This window comes from Anoplophora glabripennis, unplaced genomic scaffold (genome assembly GCF_000390285.2).
Source record: "Anoplophora glabripennis isolate ALB-LARVAE unplaced genomic scaffold, Agla_2.0 scaffold687, whole genome shotgun sequence".
NCBI classification, from domain to species: domain Eukaryota; kingdom Metazoa; phylum Arthropoda; class Insecta; order Coleoptera; family Cerambycidae; genus Anoplophora; species Anoplophora glabripennis.
Window position 1 is genome coordinate 107728 of NW_019416786.1, and position 21443 is coordinate 129170.

General features: G+C 30.4%; 1 protein-coding gene across 11 annotated transcripts in view; it reads right to left on the reverse strand.

Moving 5' to 3' along the window:
• Positions 1-21443, reverse strand: part of LOC108912913 (calcium-activated potassium channel slowpoke) — a 200782-nt gene that overhangs the window by 75340 nt on the left and 103999 nt on the right. For all 11 annotated transcript variants that reach the window (XM_018718340.2, XM_018718326.2, XM_023455449.1 and 8 more), the window contains exons 3-5: positions 18641-18737; positions 5411-5522; positions 2698-2849 (exon numbers count right to left, since the gene is read on the reverse strand). In XM_018718340.2, coding sequence (XP_018573856.1) covers positions 2698-2849; positions 5411-5522; positions 18641-18737 — 361 coding nt within the window. The remainder of the gene's footprint in view (positions 1-2697; positions 2850-5410; positions 5523-18640; positions 18738-21443) is intronic.

Consider the following 21443-nt stretch of genomic DNA (forward strand, 5'->3'; position numbering starts at 1 on the left):
CTGACTATGACTAAGTTAATTGAAGCACTACTAGGTGTTCATTGGGGATGACTCACCCCTAAAATTATACTGAACTTTTTTTTTTTTCATTGACAGAATTCAAAAATAATAATATTAATTCACAGCAGAATTTAATTTAAAAATTTTTTTACTCCTGTTAAATTTTAAAGAACTTTATGGTTTTCAAGAAAAACCGAATTTATAACTGAAACAAAATTATAACAGTGTTTATTAGAAAATAATCGAAAAGTCAGTAGTAGGCAATGAATTTATCTTTCAAACTTGTCAGTTAGCAATAAAATTATTTTATTTCAACAATTGTCTCTGATCGTTGTTGAAAAAATATTAATTATTATTTTTATTATGTATTTGTGTTTTTTACTTAATAGCATATTCGCTTATTTAAAAACTACCTAGGTACTTATCTTCTTTTAGTAGAATTAGGAGAGAAGTTTATTTGCCCAATTGTCAAATTTGAAAGATAAAACCTTCTTTATCAATGAACATTGTTAATATCTTGCGTCAGTTATAGACCGATCGAAATAACTCATTTAGAGGAAAAAAAAAGAAAATTGTTACCTGGTCTTTTATAAGTGGAAATGGTAAAGGGGCTTATAATAAACGAAAAAAATAAATAAATACGTGACCAGGGGCGGCGGAGGGTTAAAAAGTTGTGAAAAATTGTATCATTGGGATTTCTGGCGAAATTTGAGGTCAAACAAAAAAGTATCCAATACAAAAGTTACAGATCATGTAAAAATTTACAACTTTTGTAGTGGTCACTTTTTAAGATAACCTCAAAATTTCCGGTAAAAATTGGAAAAACAGTTGTAAGCCCTTTTACCATTTCCACTTATAAAAGTTCAGGTAACTATTTTTTTTCTCAAAGTGTAGTTTTGTTGGATTATTAATACGGTTTTATTGAAAACTATACATTTTTTTAAAATTTAACAAGGGTAAAAAAAAATTTTAAATTAAATTCTGATGTGAACTGATACTATTTTTCAATTCGGTCAATGAAAAAAAAAGTTCGGTACAATTTTAGAGATGAGTCATCCTAAATAAACATCTTGTAGAACATCTTGTAGTGCTTCAATTAACTTTAAATCATAGTCAAAGAAGACCAGTAATAAACCTAAATCATGTACCAAACTTGGTTCTTCTATCTACGGTAAAGTGTTGCAAAGATATTAACTTTTTTCCAAATTTAGGGCCCCACTTTGGGGGCAACTTTGTATACAGGTAAGTTTGGTTAAATTACAATATTTTGGACACCCCTACATGCATCTGTCCTGTGTCGGTTCTTATGTGGGAGACCCTGTATAGAAAATTTTTTATGTGAATATGGAAGTCCTAAAACGCATTAAGTATAAGATATGTTGGATGGCGTTGTTTCTGATTCGGTGGCATTTCTTACTTAAAAATGGTATTCTTATGAAAATTCTTCAGATTAATAGATATTCAGGAAAAGCACAACAAGTGAATGCGAAATTTACTTTAAACAAAAATCGTAGAAGTATCCACTTTTTTATTTTTAAATTTTTTCACTGACAAGGCTGCGTTGTGGATGTTAGTCAAGCCTGTGTTAACGTGTCAAATTACCAATAAATCAGAATATTGTAATTTATTACCAAAACAACATTACAAATCTCTCGGATACCATCATTGATCACCATTGTTTAAACGCAATATTTTATGAATGACGGTAAACCGCTTTATTAGAAATGTTTTTTTTAGAGAAACTAGCACCTCTTTTATGTAAGAAATACACTTCAATCAAAATATTAAGATAGGTAAATAATTATGTGTCGGCACGATCTTGATTTATAAAATTTAAAATTTATTGACAGTCATTTTTTTATCAAACTTCGTACATATGAACTTTTTTGTGTTTTTATATGTTGAATTATTTTTGAAGATTTTGAGATTGAAGATTTTAAGATTTGTTTTCATTTGCCTGGATATTTAGGAAATAAAAATCTTCAATACTTTTTATGAAAACAAGTAGAGGATTTCCAATTTTGTGGATTTAATTTCAATTAATCGGTTAAATGTACATTTTTCTATTTTATAATAATATATTTTTAATTTTGAAAGCAGACAACTGATAAAAATTTTACAAAAGCCCATACCATTTATTTTATTTCTTAGGTTGTCAAAATAAATGGAAGAACATAATAGCTAAACGTAATACATGATAATTTTTCAGCAAAAATTTAAATTGAAATTGAAATCATGATATTAGTTCCATTTACAGATTTCAACGAATTGTGAGAAACAGGCTGTAAACAGGGTGATGAAGCGAAGTATCTCTTTAGATGAAAAACTTATAACAGTGTACTGTCAGAAGTACGACTTCAAAATAATATTTATATAGCGTAATTAAAAAGATATAAAGAGTCTACTAACTATCAAGATAAGACGAGACTCAAGATGCAAAGAAGGAAAATTATAACTATAATGGTAAGAAGAAAGAGTACAATTCTTATTATAAAATAAAATAATTTCTGTGAATAATGCATATTCTTTAAATATATTTCTGTCAGTATCTTTCACATATGTATCATTCTTTATATTGTATTACTAGATGAACCAAGTAATTTTTTAAATTTTTTATCTATGTTTTTTAATTTATCTAATTGTAAGCTATTTATAGGACAAAGAGCAATTGCATTGAAAAAAATGTCTAAAACTTACCAGATGAATAATTCCAGCCGCTGTAAGCCATACTGATATGAATATGGACACTAACTGAGCAAGACGTATGGAACTGGAAGTCTTCAGTATGTTGAGGTATTGTAAAATATCTGGTACAGTCATTAAACGCAGGGCACGCAGGAATCGTAGACCTTTTGAAAATACAAGTAACTCATTAGAAATAATGGAATATAGGTACTAGATTAACCTTATTAGCCTATACCTAATTATCTTTAGCTAATAAAAAACTTCCCTATAGCAAGAAAACACACCTTTATATTCATATTCATATATAATTCATATTCACATTTGAAATTGGAAGGTTTTTACATTTTAGTCTAAACATTCTAATATAACTAAATTTGATTTGAGTTATAGAAATCCGGTACTAAAATTTTTAATAAAAAATATTGTTTAAGTTAATATTATATTCTAATTTAGCTTCTCCAAACGCATCTTTGTACCAAATTTAATTGATATATCTCTGAAAGTGGTCGACACATGAGTACCCAAATAATATTTTTTTTTTACTTTAAGAAACCGTTAATTTCGTTCTTATTAGATAAGCTTTTCCTTGTACTTTTTGTTCTTTATGAAACTATTCTGTTCTCCAGCAATTTTTTTTATGTAGTACTTTACTTAGGCATGTCTGCCCCTAACATTTTCACAGTTGTCGAAAACATTTACAAAACAAAAAATATATGACAAATGAATAATAATTAACATTTAACAACATTAAATAACATAACTAGATAGTTCTCTTTATTTCTATTAGCCAATTTCCTTTTCCTGTGCATTTAACACCTTTATTTCTTTTTTATTTCTTGCACAGTAATTTCACTACATGTGTGCCAAATTTTATTTTTTAAATAAATCCTTTCTAATACGAAGCCTTTCGAATTTTTTACTAATAGTGCTTAAAAAATCCATATAATTAATTAATGAGATAAATTTTCTTTCTTTTGTTAATATAAAACAAAAAGTAAAAAAACAGCTGATCTAACTTACATAATTTTTATATTGACAACTTTTTAATTCAAAATAGTCGAGATAAAAGAGTAGCTCAATGAAAAGTGAGACACAGTGTATATCGCTTTCATATAAGAAACCTACGCTTCAGGCACAGTAGTAGAGTTTCTGGACACTGTGTACCCAAATTCTGGCATACCAAATTTCATTTAAATCGAATAAAAGCTTTATTCTTATTTTCAAAGAACATTTTTGAAGAAACAACGTTGGATACAGACAAATTTAGAGTATCTTATTTTGACACCAAGAATTTGTATTAGTTTTATTTACACGAAATATTGGGATACCCTATTTCATTGTTGAGATTGCTCCACCAATAAATGATCAAAATGTGAAATAAAATCTCAACATATTTATCGCCATTTAACAAAATAAACAGTTATTCTTTACGTTTCCCTTTTATCGAATTACTTTTTTCCAGAATGTTTGTGTTGTTCCATTGAATAATATGATCGTTTTGCTGATTTCTTAAATTCTTTTTTTCTAATGCGATTGTGTAAAATTAAAAATTCTAGAAGTTTCTCCAACATAGTGTTCGCTAGGTATGAGGTAAATTCCGTTTTTTTGAATTTTAGAATCATGAATGTATTAGAAACGGATAATTTGATAGGCTGCAAATTTACAGATTGGTAAAATTATTGTATTTTTCAACAACACAAGCATTTTAGGCGGAAACAAAACTAATAAAGTCCGCATTTATTGTTTGCTATGCAATGATAGATTTGTTTAAAATTATCTTAAATTTTGATAATAATTGTTGGGTAAATGTTCTTAGCAACGAGAAAACTGATCACAGAATAAATATTATATATCTTATACCTGTATGCAAGGTAGATAAGAAAAAAATTGTTACAATCGAGCTTCAATCAATTTGATTAGACTTTTGAGAAAAAAAAACAAAGCAGGTTTCCAAATTGTTAACATTTTGAAAAGGTCCTGTGTAATGGTGAACAGTTATCTATTTCCTCGGTGTGAGATATTTGAGCTTAGATAAAACCAAATTTATAAAATCAACGTTTTAACTGATACTTCTGGCGCAAGAGGCTAAATATTTAAATATTTTCTATTTAATGTAGCAGAAATTTCCAGCTGAATAAAACAGTATTTAAATATTTATATGTTAAATATTTTCAAGGTATAGCGATTAAAACGTTTCGATATGTTGTCATTACAGAACGGCAATCCACTTTAAGTTAAAACAGTTTGACACATTGAATCAATGGTTTGAGATATTGTCCACATAATCGAAAGCCTTTATGATTTCTATAAGGATTTACAAAGAAAGTTAAAATAAGTTGACTGCGGGAAACCAATAAAGGCAATCTTTTTAAAACGTTGTTTATTTCTTTTGATAAATTACTAGCTAGCATTATAGATACTTATTTTTACATGTAATTTTATCCAGAGCGGTTGCAATATATTTTTCCAAGCCCAATACAACGAAGTTGTCAAACAGCTGTATAAAAATCCTAAGTTGTTTCAATTACCACTCAATACATATTTTATGAGAAACATGTCAGAAATTGAATGTATTTTATTGATTTTCAGAATATTTTCAGTAATATATTTTCAAGGTAGAGATATTTTAATTAAAATACAGGCTTTATTGATTAAGAATGAATGTTATGGTTGTATATAGGTTTCTGTAGAACTAATAACTAATAAAATATTGAAATGTCCTTACCGATCCACGTGCGATTCAAATAAATTGAGACGAAGGACGGGGGTATCGTGAAGTAGTCTACGAATGAATACATTTCTAACATGAACCATAACTTATCACTAGCTGCTATAAACTGAAAAAGAAAAATTAAAATTATTTCTGAACTTCTGAATTAAAAAGTGTCTTTTTAGAATAAAAATGCTTTTATGTTCTTGTGTATTCTACATTTTGCTACTATACAGCGGTATAACTGTTGTTTATTTAATACGTGGCCTAAATTTAACGGCTTAGAGAAGGTTGCAAAGTTCAAAATTAAACCAAAAAATTTACGGTGGTAGCTAAAACGTTTGCTTTTAAGTGCAATAATAATGTACTTCTACAAACATCACCTAACTTTTTTTTGGAAAAAGTTTTTTTTTTATTCTAATGATTCGGAAATATGTAAGCGGTATTTTCTGTAGTGTTTATTGTTCCTCGAACTGTGTTATCTTCGCAAATTGTCATCGGTTTTCAGTTTTCAGATGATTAGATGGTGAATTGATGAAATTTTCTATGTAGTATTTTCTTTGCATTGAACGTATGTAAATGTCACGTTATTAAATTATGGGAAAGTAATACTCAGCTCTAATGAAGCACCATCACACGATATGTTTTTTTTACAAGCTTTTATTTAACTTCGCTTGTATGTTTAGTTCAAATCTTGCAAATCAAATTTGAACCACTTCCTCTAAAGTTACGACTTTGAAATTTTGCATGCTTGTTCAGTTCTAATGACAATGCACTAAAATGAGTTTAATCTGCTCCCACTAAAGTAAATAGACTAGTAATACAATGTTTTTAAGGAGGTAAGTGCACTTTACCGCAGAAGTGAAAGATGCTATTTGCAACGGGAGGTAAGTTTCCTCCCTAGGGAAAAAAGTAGTTTATTTATAGCAATTGTACAGTTATTACATTTAATAACATTTATAAAACCTGGATAATTATTCCCCTCGCCTTTACTAATTGTCACATTTTTCTCAAAATGATTCGACCGCTCCATTTCAGTCACCGGAGGCTCAATATTACCTGACTGATCCATTAAAACTACTAGAACCTGAAGTTGAAATGTCATTGTAAAGAATCCTGTTGGCTATTTCATTTTTGTTACTTAAACTGTCAGCAACATAACTTTCTGCAATTGTGGTTGATTCCCATTCACCATATCTCTTGATTGCTAATGCATCAACTCCTATATTAGAGAGTAACGTTGCCAATGTTCTTTGGAATGAATGGCCTGTATATGTTTCAGGGTGTTCTAGTTTCAAAAACTGTGCAATCTCGATAGAAAGGGTATTCTTGCCGACTGGTTGGTTGTAACATCTACCTGCTTGATAGCTCATAAAAAACCTGAAATTTCAGTTTTAAGTCTAATTCAATCTAATTATGATATATTTCTTGAGAATTTCTAGGTGAGAAATAAAACCCAGACGACAAGTAAATGTAAACGTACGTGATATACTATTTTTAGAATCTGGAATTGTAACTGCAATAATGCCATTGAAATTTTTGAAATTGACGTTGTCCAAAGTAAGTTTCGGTTTCAGAGCGGCATGCTCCTGCAATGCCTAAGGCCGTCACTACCTTCGTTCATCTGAACGAAAAAATCGTTGATTTGTTCTCTTGTAAAAACGTTTGACTTTTTAGATGTATTATAGTCGTCATTCTTAACGTTTCAAAAATGCTCTCAGCTTGGGGTATTTTGATATCCAGGTTCTCCTCTATAAAAATAGTTGGAAGTTATGAACGGATATTATCACCATACATCAATGTTGTAGAAGTTGGAGGTTTTAAAAAACACGCTGAATATCATCAAAATGTGTAGATTAAAAGCAAAAGTTATTCGAGTTATTAACGAAATTCAAAAAAATGTTCACGAACTTTGAGGCCACCTAGCGACCAAACGAAGCGATTTTGGATATAGGTGAATTAGTCTAAGTCTGCCTTTTTTGAGTCCACGAATCTGCGGTCTTCTGTTATTCTGGGATACCCTGTATAAACAATTATTGTATCCCTGTTATGTATAACGAGTATAAGTACTGACAGTAAGTAGATTTACTTCTTGTTTCCATTCTCACTTACATATCCATGTTTTAATTTTGCCTTAAGTGTTTTTTAAAGCAAATATCAATAAATTTTATCGACAAATATCCCAGGACACGACATTTTCAATTTTCATAACATTTTCTTTATCAAAGTATGGGCTGGCCTACAGGAAATTATTTAATTGGACTATGTCTTTTATATGTATATTCGACAAGAAATGTGGTATTTGGATGATGAAATACATGAATTCAATGTAGTGTTCACATTTAAACGATATATTTGGGGAATGTTGGATTGAAATAAATGAACTACATTTTTGGCCTGTTTGGTATGATAAATTGCCTAATTCTTTTTTATTTATGGGGTCATATGGAAACGTTAACCGTTAAACGTTAACGAATTTTTGCTGTAGAGAAAATAATAATAATACCGGGAAATGTCCAGCGTTTTAGAATAAGGTAGTTGAAAATTTGAACACTTGTTATAATGGTAAAATTTGGCAATGAGTCACTTTTTTTCGTTGAATGCAAATTGTTTATGTTTTTGCCAATGGTTTTTCTGTGTGTCGCTCTTTACCACTTATCAGTACAACTAGTAATATTATTGACAAATGAAATGAAAAGGAATGAAATGATTCTTTTTTAAATATCTTTGAAATGGATAGATTTAGGCCATTTTTTACGTAAGATTTTTATGCTTATTTCGGGGTATTCTGTTTGATACTGAACAGACATTTAAACAGCGGGTACCCTTTATAAGTATGTATATGTATAATTACAGATAGGCCCATATTTTCTGCGATTTCCCTAAAATAGAAGAGAACCCTGCGGACTATGCGATTCGCTGGTTAAGTAAAGAGCGGTCATGATGGCATTTAAGAAATGCACCAGAAATATCCACCAGATCATTCACACATTCTTGTGTAGTTGATTTATTTACTATTACTCCATAACATTTCAAAACGGACCATAAAACTGAGCTAATAAAATTATTCACATGCGTAAAATTGCCCCAAATATTTGTACAAGAACAACGCATATGCGTAGTTATTGTAAGAAGTAGGCTTGAAAAGGTGCAATAAAAAATTATGTAATTGTTTATGCGGTTAAATAAAAATTTAGTGGTGGAAGTTAGGTTTATTGAATCTTATAGTAACTTGTATCATTACTTTGTTTCACTAGATTGGTAGTTTGCCTATGTATCTACAAACATATAAAGAAAAATTCAAGATCATCTCACTAAATTGCTTATTCTATTTTAAAGAACTATTTAATATTGTTTTCTTCGTTTCAACGAATAGACCCAATTTATTCACAGAGAAAAATTGAACTTAAAAAATGAATAAAAAGTAAAAAATTACTTATTATTTTCAGCAAAACGACAAATTTAAAAAAAATTGAAGCGTTTTGAAATTATCAGGGTTTCTTTAGGACACTTTGAGGTTGAAAAGTTACAGTCGGTATCCTTAGTTTATTCATTGTTTGTAAAGTTATGCCAAGTTAATCAAATATTCCTAATTATGCAATTTTTCTAACCAACATTTTAACTTAGAAAAAATTTTATATATTAAAACCCATAATTACGACTTGTAGAGAATACTTTGCAGTTTTCAAAACCCTGCTTGGATTTTCTGTACGACCATTATTTCTCGAGTAATTGATCACCAAAGTCAAAAATGATTTTTTTGCTTTGATCGATGATAACTCAGCGACAAATAATCGTACAAGGCTCTGAAATCGCTCAAATTGAAGATAATTAAATTATCTAAAAGAGCTTTATTATGAAATTACCAAAGAAAATTCATAGGCCTTTTTAAAAAAAGTAAAAATTTACAAATTTCTTATCCGTTGATTTTCTTATGCTTACTCAAAAACTGCTCTAAAAAATTATAAACTGCAGATCTGAAAACTAGACACTTGAAACTTCAATTTTCGTTTTTTTATTCTCTCTACGACCATTTTCCTCCAAGTTACAGCTCTTTGAAAATCATCCAAAATTTTGGGATTTTTTTTAACATCCTTTAATTTCTGTGCCTAGTCTATTTTGCCCAGACAATAAAAACAAACCAAGAACTACTATGGCAATTCAGATAGTCGCCGAAGTAAATAATTTTCCGTCAACCTCACCATAAAATGAAGTTTGAAGTTTTACGACGAGAAATATCACCTTTCAGATGTCATGTCATGTAGTGCACCTAAAAGTGTACCTAATTGTACTATAGCCTCAATGAAGTAAAAGCGGACATGAAGGATTTCCGTGCGTAAAATATGATAACAACTAAAAAGTGAGTCTAAATCTAAGATATAGATTAGTATTATCGAAGCTAAGCTAAATTATTAAAGTCGCCACCTTGTTGGTAAAAATCGGTTCGTTCATAAATTGCAAGACTTTAGCTTCAATAATAATTAATTTTGGTTAAATCCCGTAATTATGCAAATCTTCTAATGATAGGTATATCTATTCATTTTTTGATAAAATAAAAAAAAATAAATTGTCTGCCTTTGTAACAGTAGGTGTAATTCTAAAAATGAAAATATGTAGGTTTAAGACCAGAAATGTGTAGTTTACGAAATACCGAAGAGAAGTGTTTAACAATGGGATTATATGATTATAAATTATAATTTCGTAAACGAAGCTTTTGAATAATGAAATAGTATATACATTTTTGAGATGTATAATCAAATTTCGAAGTGATTAATCTGGTTTCATCTACACAGGAATTTTAAGCAGAACCACCTACGCAGTGCACTAATTTTCGGTAAAATAAGCTAACGATTTAACATTTCATCACTCTTGCGTTGCACATGAGAAAATCAAATACTATAAATCAAGATGAAAATATTTAAAAATAAATGTGTTAAAATCTTAAAATTTTCCCAAACCAAAGCGATTCAAACATGTATACAATTGCCATTTTCTGTACGATTTTTTCTCCGTATTTATGTTTCAATCACAGGAAAAATTCCTTCAATCAAAGTTTCTATTGAAATAACATCAAATTGACTACGTCGGTCATATTCAGCACTTGGTCTCTTTAATCTCAAGACATTCAATTGTATGACAATGTTATCTTTCTTAAATTATTTTATGTAATGTCGTTCTAGCTTGAGTACAATGTTAAGATAAATTTAATTGACTCTGTGTGGAAAAAGTTGTTAAAATTCTTCAATTTTTGTTTATATCACGTATGTAAAATGACTACAAGAGTAGAAAATTCTTTACAGTAAAAAAAAACTATATTTTTCGATAGTGAGTCCTGCTAGTCACCTTTTCAATTCTTCTGTTGCATCATATGCATCAGATAACTCGACCGAAAACCAAAATGTTCGTTCTGAAGTGGAGCAAAGATTTTATTATTGTATGGAAGCGGAGGGAAACCAATTTGAACAAATAATAAAATAACTTTCATTCATTGATATTTTGTCTTATTCTTTAAGTGATGATTTTATTGTCATATCCAAACAAAAATTTAAAAAGTATGTCGTCGTGAACAGAATTGAATTGAAAAAGTTTTAAAATGAGGTGTCACTCAATATAGGGTGCCATTTAAAGTTTAAGCAGGGTATTTTTCGCTGCTGCCTAAGGGGTGTCTCAGGTTTTTTGTTTTGTTTTTAATTCCGATAAGTTTTAATTGGAACATCCTGTATATTATATTATACCTAGTTATAATGCAGAATTTGGTTTACTGGAATTATTGGGAACAAAATTAGCTTAAAGGTTTACATAACATTCAATGACTATTATTATTTAATTTGAACTCGATTAAATTTGAGGTAAGTTGCTTCTATTGCTTATTGGAGCGTTTCTTATATATATAAAATTAGTTTCAGAATAATATTTTTGTAAACATCAACTCAATTTTCTCTCTTGATGAAATTGAATGAAATACATGATATTTACAATACAACAACCATAAGTTCATGAGCTAAAAAGACTGTTGAATTTAAATCAAATTCATTTAGATTAGAGTAAAAATACATAGTTTAAAAGTTTGTAGAATGTTATAGAAATGGTTTTTCATTATTTTAAATTATCTTCAAATATTCCATTCTCTGCACCAATGGCATATGGGGGATGTGTAACCACTTCATTTGAAAATATTTTCCCCGCCTATGAATTACTTAAGGAAAATTATATGTCGTTTTTGTCAAAAAAACCTCTTCGATTTTTCTTAATATTGTTACTTTATCGAGTAAAAGGAGAAAAAACTAATAGAAATGTTAAGATATTAAGTTTGGGAAACAAAAGATTTTAGCAACTATGTTTATATGAACTTTTTTAATTTCTTTAAGAAGATGAATTTATAGTGCAAATTTGAAAGGATCAGACAAATACAATAAACAAAGCAGTTCGCACTGAGGTAAATTGTTATATTGAATTTCTTTTTTTCCTCAGAACCCTATGGTTGTCGTATAATCACTATTTTTTTGATAATACTCTGTATATTAATCACTTTTTCAATTGGTATCAGTCTTTAACTAGTTTATCTAATACTCTGAGATTAAACTTGTATAAAGTGTGATGGTCAAATGTCAAAATGCTGTTTTAATATTTTTTGCAGTCGATTAAAAATTGTAATAATGAAAGCGTAAAAAGCGTTCGATGTTAAGATTCTATTATTTTAAGTGATTTAAAATTTTTGAAATAAATATTCTCAAGATAAGTATAAATATACAGGGTGTTCTCAAAGTTGAGTCATTTATTTTAACAGCTGGTTGAACTCATAAAAAAGTCGATTTACTAAAAATCGTTTATACAGGGTGTTTCTTAATAACGTGCTAATATTTAAGGAGGTTATTCTTGGGTCCATTTTATGAAAAAAACTTCATATGAACATATGTCCTAAAAGTCTTAACTTTTGAACTACAGGGTGCTAAAGTTTTATAAAAAAACATTTTTTTATGATAACTTTGGTATTACCCTAGATATTTTTTCAAATTTGGTACACGCCTTCTATTCATAGAGATGCAGTTTCTGATGTACAAACAATTTTATTATTTTTGCCAGTGGCGTCTGTACAGGTTTTGTATTGAATATTTTTGAAAAAAATATGTTACGCCACTGCTTTTCCTTAAAGTAAAAATCATTTTTGAAATCCGCCCTGAGCAAATGTGGTGGTGTCTAGAATTTTTGAAAAAATCATATTAATGCATTTGCAATCTTATTGGACCACCTACGAGAAAAAAAGATTTATGTAACTGAACAATAATTTGTTTAAGATAATAACTTTTAAACGTTGAAATTATGAAATTACAGTAATCTACATACATTTTGGAATGGTAAAAGAAAATTACCTTGAATGCACAAAGAAATAAATTATGTCAGATGTTGGAAATGTCCACCTCCTGCAAATATGCATGCCTCTGCTCTTCTTCTCATGGACTCACGTACTCTCTGGAAAATGCCGGGAGTGGTTCTAATAGTTTCGCAATAAACTATGATGCGATTTCTCAACTGCTCTTCAGTATGAATTGGTGTGCTGTAAACCAATGTTTTGAGATGACTCCATAGAAAGTTATCTAAAGCATTGAGGTCCGGGGACCTACGTGGCCATGACTGTGGTCCACAGCGAGCTATCCAGCGATTATTGTAATTTTAGTTTAAATATTCGCGCGCCAGAGCACTGAAGTGCGCTGGTGCTCCGTCTTGCATAAACCATAGTCGATTTCTTACTAAAATGGGAACAACCTCCATCAAACCCGGCAATTTTTCTTCGAGAAAATGCCGGTAATTATGTCCATTTAACCTCTCATGAAGAAAATAGGGTCCAGTTAAATAATCACCGCATATTCCAACCCATACGTTAACGGAAAACTGCTCCTGGTGACGGGATTCTAAGATTGCATGTGGGTTTTCTTCAGCCCAAATGTGTTTGTTATGGAAGTTTTGGATTGCGTTTCTGGAAAAGTTGGCTTCATCCGTGAATAAAATTTCAGTGTCAAATAATGGATTTTCATTCACTTTATGAAGAAACCATTGGCAAAAGTTTATCTGTAATGGAAAGTCGCGAGGTAGTAGAGCTTGAACCCGTTGGATATGGTAGGGATATAATAAAAAGTCATGGAGAACTTTCTTTCCAAATAAGAATATGTGAGACATTCAAATTTTTCCCAATTTTTCTTGAACTTAATGCTGGATCTTCCTCAATTGAATTTAAAACCGCTATCTCAATTTCTGGAGTTCTTACAGTACGGTGTACTCCTTTTAGATGATTGTCTGGTTTAAAACTTCCCTTTTCGCACAAACTTCTATGAATGTTTGAAAATGTTCGCGCATCCGGCCGGAATATTTCTATTTGGAAAGTGGTTTTCATACAACCGCCTGGCTTCCAGTGCGTTACATATAGTGCATGTCTGCAAACTCAGAATTCATATATTGGACCATGTTTTTTAAATAATATAGTTAATGTTAATGACTTAAATACGTGACAACTAGACTGGGTAGACAACTGTCAAAACTGTTTATGTTTGCAAAACAAAATCTGCTTTTTACATACTAGATCGTTTTTAATTCTTATTAGTACCTACCTAATTTCATAACATCGTACAAACGAATGAATTTTATTTTTTTATGCGAAAACCGTACGTCAAACGAAAAAAATTCAAGATACCACATTTGCTCAGAAAGGGATAAGGATTTCAAAAATGATTTTACTTTAAGAAAAAGCAGTGGCGTAACATATTTTTCTTCAAAAATATTCAATACTAAACCCGTACAGACGCCCTTGGCAAAAATAATAAAATTGTTTGTACATCAGAAAATGCATAGAAGGCATGTACCAAATTTGAAAAAATATCTAGGGTACCTAATACCGAAGTTATCATAAAAATTTTTTCATAAAACTTTAGCACCCTGTAGTTCAAATGTTAAGATTTTTAAGACGTATGTTCATATGAAGTGTTTTTTTCTTAAAATGGACCCAAGATAACCTCCTTAAATATTAGCACGTTATTAAGAAACACCCTGTATAAAAGTTGTCAAATAAAGCAATTATTAACAATTATTTAAAAATATTGAAATTAAAAAACCTTTTAATACAAACCTGATTTATTGTCATTTTCGACCACTCCGTTGTAAAAAAATAAATTGTTTGTTTACTACTGATACTGGGTATGTCTTTTTTTGTAGTTGCACGGTTTTGAGAACGCTTTTCGATTTGACAGTACTAAATAATTCGTACAGTACTTAGTGCGTGATATTATTTTTGATTTGTGGGTATTTTGTGGAATAGAAATGGCACATGTTTATGAAAACAATGAACTAGTGGACAGAATATTAACTTACGGGGAGTGTCAACAAAATGCAGCCGCAGCATGTCGCTTGTACGAGGAAAGGTTTCCTATACGAAATCATCCGGTTGGAAGACCTCCATGCGAAATGGAGATCGAGGAAGAAATTTTAGAAATTGTCGAAAACGATCCACCAATGAGCACTAGGTCGATATTAGGAAACAAACAATAATTTATCTTCCAGCGTGACCTCCTCGTTGTTCCTTTAAATACCCTGTGTCGCGGAGTCTTATAAGTAAATTTACAAATATCCGCGGAGCCGAATGATTTCGCAGAGGAAACCTTTCCGCGTACAAGCGACATGTTGCGATTGCATTTTGTTGACACTCCCCGTAAGTTAATATTATGTCCACTAATTCATTGTTTTTATAAACATGTGCCATTTTTATTGCACAAAACACCCACACATCAAAAATAATATCACGCACTACTTGTACGAATTATTTAGCAATGTCAAATGAAAAAGCGTACTTAAAATCATGCAATTACAAAAAAAAGACATACCCAGTATCAGTAGTAAACAAACAATTTATATGTTTACAACGGACTGGTCGAAAATGACAATAAATCAGGTTTGTATTATAAAGTTTTTAAATTTCAATTTTTTTTAAAATAATTGTTAATAATTGCTTTATTTGACAACTTTTATATTAATGATTTTTGGTAAATCGACTTTTTTGATTTATTCTACGGGCTGTCAAAGTAAATGACTCAACTTTGAGAACACCCGTATGACACTGGTTCTGTCATCACTGAACCGATAAATTTAGGTTATATCTGTATTCACCTTTATGGTGTGTAATTATTTGAGTAATCATGCAATTGGTAGGTTTTGTAGCTGTAAACATTGCCATGGTGATGGTTTACGTTAGCAGCACATTTTTAACGAGGCAACACGCTATTTTACGCATATATTTTTCAATGACAATAATTAAAGTTCACATACAATTTAACTATCGTGGTGCTAACACGCCAAGTTGCTGACTGACATATAAAGTACGTAGCCGGGTAACAAGGCCAGAATTTATGAATCTGAATTGAAACACACTCCTGAAGGCTTATATAATTTTTATTGTACTTCAAAATAAGTTGAGGAAACAAGAAAATACCTATGTGTTTTTAGAGTTTTACAAAATGTGTAATTGCAATATTTAATGCAATTCTCAGAATTGAATATAATACTACTTTACTTTTAAATGCAATGTATGAAAAACATATTAATTTCGACTGCAAACAGTCCATATAAATCTGCAAAAATGACAAAATTTACTCAAACATCAACACCAATTCAATTTTGATAAACTTTTGTAACTGCTATTTTATATCATATTAGAACTTATTTTCAAACCACAGTAAAAAACAACATAGCTTAAATTCAAATGTTATTTGTAAGTGAAATTATTTTGCCTTTGAATTTTGTGTGAACTTTAAATTTTATCAAAGAATTAATATAGGTATGTCAGAATGAGACCATACCGCTCAAAAATCACTCAAATCCTTGTTAATATTACGCATTTCTGAGTAAAGGGAAGTTGAACAAAGTTGTGTACAAACAGATACCGACGCATTTTTTGGACAAATACGATTAATTAGTTGTAATCAAGAATAGATTTTAGTTACTATTAGGCATAGCATACCAATATGACACACGATAGTTTAACAAATTAACTCTAAAGTTATTCAATATTATCAAAATAGGTTTACAGATTTCGCTAACAAATACATTTTTTCGTACAATTGAATGGTGTAATCAGTTTTTCAATTAAAAAAAAATTAAACAAATTATCAACAATTACTGAAAAATTCATTGTTGCAAGTCAGTTTTTATTTTTAGAGCATGTTTTTGAATTGTGATTTTTTTTGTTACCAAAAAGTATATGAAAAAAAAATATGAAAAAGCACCGGCAGAACTCTGTTATGATGATTTTTCTAAGTGGAATATTTATTTGAAAAAAAGTGTTTCGGTCCGGAAAAAGTGATTATCTCAGAAACTTTTTATCTAAAAAAATTTGTGGCTATTCAAGACTCAGAAAGGTATACTTTCACCTAGTCTCGTCAAAATTAAATTATTTTTGCGGTAATGAAAAACAAAAACGCAACTTAAAAAAATCATATTTCGCATTTTTCTCGGAAATTTTGGGGTTATATTAAAAGGTGACCTCTATAAAAGTTGTAGATTTTTGCATGATTTACAACTTTTGCATCGGAAAATCTTTTTTTAAGCCAACTTTCGCCAGAAATCGTAATAATACCATTTTCACCCCTTTTCAGCCTCTCAAATCAACCATCCACCACTCCCAATAGTGTTGTTATTCCAATACAATTAGGTGTGGACTCGCTTTAATAGAATATTTTGTTGATTTTGAATAAAAATTCACTCATTTTTTACGGTACATGTATTATGAACTTTAAGTAAATATTTTTGAGTAACAGTAATTATTCTTTTATTTTGGTTTGTAGAATAATCGGAAATCATAGTGGGAAAAGAGATTTATTCCTTTTTATCGATATACATATTCTAATAGATATTTTATGAAGTGTCTTAATATCCTTAATCTATTTTGTAGGGCAAAGTTGGTAAAATTGCAATAATTTTTTGTTTAATAAAGAGCTTCAAGAGCTTCTGTAGTAATGGTGAAATACGTTTGCATAAAGCACAAATTCATACAAATTTATTTATTGTTAAATACAGCTTCACAGGCCTGTAAATTTATTTATATTTTAATTTCTATATCGTTTTCATCAATTATTATTTACCTAAAATAGGTTAGATGGTGATATTTACCAATTTTTTAGATAATTTTTTAGTTCAAGGCAAATAGAATGACGGATGCAGCCAAATTTATTGAAGAAGATGGATTCAATGTTAACGAAGCCTTTGAAAGATATGGTTTTACAGTAACAGAAGAAGAGAAAAGAAAGGAGGAGGAAGAAGAAAAATCAAATCGTCCTTTCTCTCTCTTTGGGCGCGAAAATAAAAATTAAAATCAGAAATTATTTTGACTTAAACTGCCACTAAGAAGTTACACAGAAAATTAAGTATGCACTAACTCAAAAAGTAAGTAAGAGCATCTGAGTTGACAGAATTTAAATTAAAGGGAAAGCACACTGAACTGTAAAAATGTACCTCAACCTGATGATGAGGCTGTAGAGAGCGATAAAAAATATTTTGAAAGTATAATTACTACTTCACTAAAAAAATATCGACTGGACGCAGTTTTTGTCATATCATCGATTGATTCGTATGTTTAGTATATACTAAATGTGCGTCATATTTAAACAGAACAATTTATAATTACTGACAATGAAAGTAATATTAAGTTCATATCGAGCTAATATCCTTGACAGGAAAAATGACTTCGGATGGAGCAAGGTCGAGCGAGATTATCGCTCTTTACCTACGCCATCTATGTAGGCTTGGATGCCTCGTAGAGGCAAAACTCTTCCCCTCCATCCCGAAACGCTCACGCGGTCGGATTTGAGCGCTTAGTAGAGCCTCCTGTTGTTCTGATAAGTTTATACTCGTATTATGTTCTTGAATATTTATATCATTATCTGTTCCATATATTATGGGGGCGAGAGAGTGATTACTACCAATTATTTGTAAGAAAGCCAAATTTGTTTTTTTGCTTTTTTGTTGTCATTTTATCACCTACTTTTCTCAGTATGTATTTGACAAATTGTTAAATTTGCACGGACAGCATTTATTGAAATGTTTTATTTTTGCACAAGAAAGCAACCTTAATAACATCTATCGACATATGCATTTAACTAGTGTTAACATAAAATATAGAGAATCCAATTTCTTAGTTTCTCAGAAATGGTAACGATAACCATGTGAGTAAATAATTATTTCTATAAAAAATATAATTTTACTTACTCTTATAAAAAAATAGACCATAAAAAATATGTTGAAGGCAAGGTCGATTTGTTGAGTAATATTATCACTCCACTGTAGACAGCGTTCCACGCATTCACTGAAAAGAAATATAAAACAGTTGAAAACTCCTTTTAATATATTTTTAATTTAAAGCATTTTAATAGTATATAAACTAAGTACCCATCTCTAATAAATTCCAACATATAAGAAAACAACTGTGTGTGTAGTATATCGATTTAATCACACTTATCTGACATAGTGATTCATTAGAAATAAATTAGATTTGCTCAAAATAAAAAATATATATATCTGCATTTAAATAGTATTTTATCATTTTTAAGTTTTAAGTAGATTCATTGACAAAGTTTATTTCTTTCTTCAATAATGGCTTCATTGATAACCCAAAACGAGTTATAGAGGTCGCGTACTGTAATTGCAACATCTATTGAGGATGGTTGGTGCAAACGCGTTTATTGATTGGACAAATGTCAAACATAACGGTATTGTTCTTATTGATATTCGCAATGTAATTTGCTGTATATATCATTATTGTTGTCAATCATGTCTTTAAATTGCTTTATATGTTAACATCGTTAATAAACTGCAAAATTGAAATTTGATCAAGTAGAAAGTTCAAATGTTTAGGTCTCTAAATACAGGGTGTTAATGAACTTATGTCAAAAATTTAAAGAAGTGAAAAAGGAGCAAAAACTGAGTTAACTGATTTCACAAACTTGTATCGGAAGTTTAAGGTCACAGAGAAAAAAGCTTATTAAAAATGTATTTAAAACTGTTTTGGAACTGCTGAAATTACATGTATTCTATAGCGGCGAGTATTTACAAAAAATTCTGAAACACTTTTTACGAGTTTGTAGGTTTCTTATGAAGTCGGACTGTATTCGAAAGTCAGTTTGTAATACACTGTTGTAGTGATTGCTGTGCTGTTTTTCGAGAGTACATTTAATAGCCGTATTTCCAATTTTTCTTTCGAAAATGGCGCATTTATTTAGCAATCGCGAATATTATGATATGCTCATAATTTATGGCGAAGCAAACGAAAACTCCCATAGAGCTTGTCAAGTGTACCGAGCAAGATATCCTGAACGACGTGCCCCCGCACCGCGACCATTTGTTGCTGTAGCGCAAAGAGTTTTGGACACCGGTGAAGTACAACCGCGTCGATGTCGCGACGGTGGCCCAGGGCGACCACTAAGAATCTTAAATGACGAGGAGATGATTTTAGATCTCGTTGAAAAATATCCGCGTCGTAGCACAAGAAATATCGCACAGCATGGCGGACATTACGAGAAGCTCAGTTGTACCCATTTCATATTCAACGTGTTCAAGCGCTTACTCCTGAGGATTTTCCAATACGTCGAGGTTTTTGCGAATGGTTGCTTCAGGAACATGCAAGGAATCCTCAATTTACAGCGTAAATACTTGTTACAGATGAATCATGTTTCAGTCAGTCAACACTCACCACTGGACTATAGAAAATCTACACGAAATACGGCGCGGTGCCTTTCGGCAACAATTTTCAGTGAAAATGTGGGTCAGTATCGTTAATGACACTTTAATAGAACCTTTTGAATTGCCCAGATGCTTAGACGGTGCTTCATATCTAGATTTTTTGCAAAATCGCTTGCCAGAGTTATTAGAAGACTTGACATTAAATGTTCGGCAAAATATGTGGTTACTGCATGACGGAGCCCACCCCCCCTCACTTTTTTCGGAGTGTGCGCGACTTTCTAAACATTACTTTTCCCGACCGCTGGATAGGCCGCGACAGCCTAGTTAGATGGCTCCCCAGGTCCCTGGACCTCACCCCTTTAGACTTCTTTTTGTGGGGATATGTGAAAAATGTTATGTATTTCACGGAAGTTCGTGACATTGATCAATTGCGACGTCGTATTGACGAAGCTTGTAATACGATTTGAGAGGACGTGGCAATGTTGCGTTGAAGCTTGTGTGTAAGCAAATGGTGGATACATCGAACATCTACGAAAATCAGCAGTTCTCAAAATGTGTCTCCTTGCAATGTTGAGGTAAGTCAGATTTTAAAATTACATTTTACTCAACACAAAAACGTGTATTTAGGACTTCATTTTGACATAACACCCTGTATAAATTGATATTATTGAAATCAACAAATTAAACGTAGTAGATAAGTAGATATGTGACAATTGAATGATCTGGATAAATAGTTTTTTAATGATAATTTTATAAAGTTATCACTTTAGGAACGCTGTTAGACTTGACTTAAGTAGCTTTAATATCTTTTAAAGTATATTAAAAATAATCGTGTATTAGTTACATAGAAACTTTTATACCAGTAATGATATTTTCTGAATAAATGCTTCATTGCTGTTATATTTATATTTTTAGAAAATTTCTTTCTACATAATAATTACTGAATTCACTTAAAAGCAGTATATTTGTTCGCTTATGAACGTTCTTCATCAGCGACGTATTAAAACATAGCCGAACAACAAATTTATTTCGATAATCTCGAATCCATTAGAACAAACAATGGTAATTATTTTTAATACTCAGCGAGTACAGCAAACATAGCAAACCTACTACTCCGTGGCCCTAGCATTATAGAATCAGATAACGATAAAAAAAATGACATTTTAAATCAAATTTTGCGATACGGATTATTCATTTTCACTTTTTCGAAGAATTGTGTAAAAATTTCCCAAAATTTTTCTATTCAACAGTTCCGTTAATAATAATGTTAAAATAATATTGCAATGTTAATTATTCCGTTTAAACTTATTTGATATTCAGTAAGTTATTTTTA